The following is a 3939-nucleotide window of genomic DNA, read 5'->3' on the forward strand; positions in this document are numbered from 1 at the left end:
CTGGCTGGTTGATCTTGAGCAAGTCACTTCATCTATCTGTGCCTAGTTTCATCATCATCTTTGTTGTTTTTTTTTGAGCTGGAGTCTCGCTGTTGCCTAGGCTGAAGTGCAGTGGTGAGGTCTCGGTTCACTGCAACCTCTGCCTCCGAGGTTCAAGTGATTCTCCTGCCTCAGCCTCCCGAGTAGCTGGGATTACAGGCACATGCCACCATGCCTGGGTAATTTTTGTATTATTAGTAGAGACGGGGTTTCACCATGTTGGCCGGGCTGGTCTTGAACTCCTGACCTCAGGTGATCGGCCCACCTCAGCCTGCCAAAGTGCTGGGATTACAGGCGTGAGCCACTGTATTTGTGAATTTGAAACGAAATAATGTATGTTAAAAGTGCTTAGAATAGTGCCTTTCACAGATTATTCTGTGCTAGGGGTATTGTTACAGGGAATTGCACCACACATGCATTTAAACTTTTTAACATGAATCCATCAATATAACTTTGTACCAACATAAATAAATGTATTTTAGTTCTAGCCCTAGCATACATTTATGAAACTGACCTAGAGTTTAAAGTAAACACTTTGTACAACTCAACCTTGTAAATCGAAGGTTTATATCTGCTACTTATCCAAAGAAATAGGAATCTGTTCCAAGGCTGCAGAAAAAAGTGAGGATTGAAAAAAGCGTATAGATTGAACCTTCTTAAGGATTTTCTCGAAAAGGAATGTGGACGCTATGAGTTTTATGCATGTGTTGAATTTTGTTGGTTAGAACTCACTGACCTCCCTGCAAAGTAACTTCTTTATAATAATCTACCAATACTTGAAATGTTCCTGTTTTAAACTGGGAAAGGCAAAAACAGGTCAAGAATAAAAATCGATGTTGAAGTAGTAACCAGATAGCATTTAATGAAATAAGAGGGCAGACCCTCATGGCTACTGTATATTTAATCTAGGAGTTACTGGAGTGAATGTCTATAATTTGTTTTGGAGCTAAATTATAAAAGCACCACACAATTAAAGCATCTTTTTGGGAGCCACGATTCCAGTGAGTGAATTCCCAATGGTATCAAAGTTCCCTAAGATCATACACTTACCCCAGAATTTGCCAAGTAATAGCTTTTATTTTTAAAGACAGGGTATTGTTCTGTCACCCAGGCTGGAGTGCAATGGCATAATCACAGCTCACTGCAGCCTCAACCTCCTAGGGACAAGCTATTCTGCCACCTCAGCCTCCTAAGTAGCTGTGACTACAGGCAAGCGCCACTATGCCCAATTGATTTTATAAAAATTTAAAGTAGAGACAAAGTCTTATTATGTTGCCCTGGCTGGTCTCGAAGTCCTGGCCTCAAGTGATCCTCCCGCCTTTGTCTCCCAAAGTGCTGGGATTACAAGTGGGAGCCACCTGGCCCAGCCCATAATCATTTATCCAATCAATGTTAAACACTGCATAATGAATAGAAGCTGTAGATATTGCCATACTGTAACCTAATCTTATGGATATGACAAGAAACTCTTGGGGTTACTGAAATAGCTGTTTTATCTACTAGAGAGACTACACAGGTGGTTCAACAGAATTTACTTGTATATTTTCCATTTTCTATACTATTTGAAGGCATAGGATAGTTTTGTATTAGCTTTCTACAATACTGTGTTTTAAATTTATCCAGTAAACTAAGATGCAGTACAACTTTTATACAACTCAGGAGATTAAAAAAAAAAAAATCTCCACAAGAAGAAGCAACTCAGCAGGCCCTGGCATTAAAACATTTCCCAGAATAAACAGATATGCATTGCATTAAAGGTAATTTTCAAATATTTAAGTTACACCAAGATTTCCCTCCAAGATGTGCCTTTCTCAAACCAATGCAATCAATTCATTGCTAATACTGGGGCATGAATTTTTGGCAAATGTTTATGGTTTTACTTTCTTCATTAATCAAAAATTTTTTAAAGTGCTACCAAGCAGCAAAACAAGTCGCGTCAGTTCTCTGCTCGTGGCAGAAGTGCTAACTGTGAAACCGCAAAAGGTACAGTTTTAACAGTAAGTAATGCATGAAGAAACTGTAACAAATGGCCTAAATACAGAGTTGGACAGAACCAAACCAGTTATGTCTAGAATTACTCAATTGAAACTAATATAGGTACATTCAAAATAAAGTTGGAGATTATAATTGCTATTTAGAATCAAATTTGAAGACTTCCTTGATAAAATGTAAGAATGTTCTTTTGAAATTGTAAATGAAACTATCAATAGATGGAGAGCTAGAGACTTATTAACCCCTCCTACACACATAAGGAAATAAGTGACAAAGTCTCTTGCACTGAAGTTATGTATTTTAACAGCTTTACATGTAATATTCATATATAAAAAACTTTAAGTGCTTTTCTCCAATTTAAAAATCTAAAGAATTCAAAAATAAGGCATTCAATATTTGAAAAAAGTACAGATTTACAAAATGTGTATATTCTGTCATGAAAACTCCACACCAACATTATACACTTGGAAAAAAATACAAACAGGATATATTACAAATTTATGCAGCAATAACTTAGTTCACACCATGCAATAAAAAGTACATTAATCAAGATACACAAGCTTTTGTAGGTTCTAAACTGAAGGACTTTTTTCTTTTTTTTCTGCAGAATCCTTAAAACCTGTGGCACTTAAAATTTGTTAGCCTTTCTACTGAGAGGTAAATTATACACAACAATGATGAAAAAGATTAACAGACCAGTTGTCTATTATGAATCATTCCAGCTTTGTTCAACAATGGCCGAAACTCTTTTCTCATATTCTCGTTTGTTTTCCTGATAAAGCTGTGCTGCCTGGCTATTGGCTGGACTGTTAGGATTCGGTTCATCCAGCAGAGACTAGGAGGAAAGAAAAGAAAAAACAGATTTGCTTAAGTTATTCTTTATACTAACGGGTCAGATATGGAATATATTACAGAGAAGTTATACAAAACAACAAATTACTTCAGAGATTAACATGTCATATAATTTTGGGTCTAAATACTTTTAGAAATGATTTGATAAATACTATGAGGTTTCCTGCTGCTAAGAAACTTAAGCTTCTGAAATAATGTTCTCAACTGCCTTAAGACCTACAGTTTCGGCTGGGTACAGTGGCTTGCGCCTGTTATCCTAACACTTTGGGAGGCCGAGGCAGGAGGATCCCTTGAGCCCAGCAGTTCAAGATCAGCCTGGGCAACATAGGGAAACTCTGTTTCTATTTAAAACGAAAAAGAGGTCAGGTGTGGTGGCTCATGCCTGTAATCCCAGCACTATAGGAGGCCGAGGCGGGCAGATCACCTAAGGTAGGGAGTTCGAGACCAGCCTGACCAACATGAAGAAAACCCCATAATTTCTAAAAATACAAAATTAGCCAGGTGTGGTGGCGTATGCCTGTAATCCCAGCTACTCAGGAGGCTGAGGCAGGAGAATTGCTTGAACCTGGGAGACAGAGGTAGCGGTGAGCCGAGACTGTGCCATTGCACTCCAGCCTGGGTAACAAGGGTGAAATTCCGTCTCAAAAAAAGAAAAAGAAAAAGAAAAAAATACCTATAATTTCAAAGAAATCAGAAAAGAATATTCTTAAGCGTATTGAGATTTTCTCATTAAACCAAGGAAATGAACAGCTTAATTTGGTTAAGATATAGTATCAGTAAATCTGTCAGTATCCAACATTTTCCAAGGTTAAACTCTACTACTGCAGTTACTTTGCAAATGTCTGACAGTAAAAGTTGGGGGATAAGTCTTATTTCCTTTAATCAACAAAACACATACATTTAGCAGGAAGAGAATGAGATAGGAAGGTTGAAAAACAATGCTTGTAAGATGACCAGAATTGGACTGGCACAGTAGCTCATGCCTGTAATCCCAACACTTTGGGAGGCCGAGGTGGGCGGATCATGAGGTTGGATAGAGACCATCCTGGCTAACAC

At 38.0% G+C, this 3939-nt stretch overlaps 1 protein-coding gene across 2 annotated transcripts in view; it reads right to left on the bottom strand.

Moving 5' to 3' along the window:
- Positions 1-1554: 1554 nt before the first annotated feature.
- UBE2B (ubiquitin-conjugating enzyme E2B) overlaps positions 1555-3939 on the bottom strand; it is a 19656-nt gene continuing 17271 nt past the window's right edge. Inside the window, exon 5 of one of the 2 annotated variants that reach the window (XM_011969215.1) lies at positions 1555-2866. In XM_011969215.1, coding sequence (XP_011824605.1) covers positions 2738-2866 — 129 coding nt within the window. In that variant the 3' untranslated portion in view covers positions 1555-2737. The remainder of the gene's footprint in view (positions 2867-3939) is intronic. The other variant, XM_011969214.1, reaches the window with a different exon arrangement.

The sequence above is a fragment of the Mandrillus leucophaeus genome, unplaced genomic scaffold (genome assembly GCF_000951045.1).
Source record: "Mandrillus leucophaeus isolate KB7577 unplaced genomic scaffold, Mleu.le_1.0 Scaffold88, whole genome shotgun sequence".
In the NCBI taxonomy this organism is placed as follows: domain Eukaryota; kingdom Metazoa; phylum Chordata; class Mammalia; order Primates; family Cercopithecidae; genus Mandrillus; species Mandrillus leucophaeus.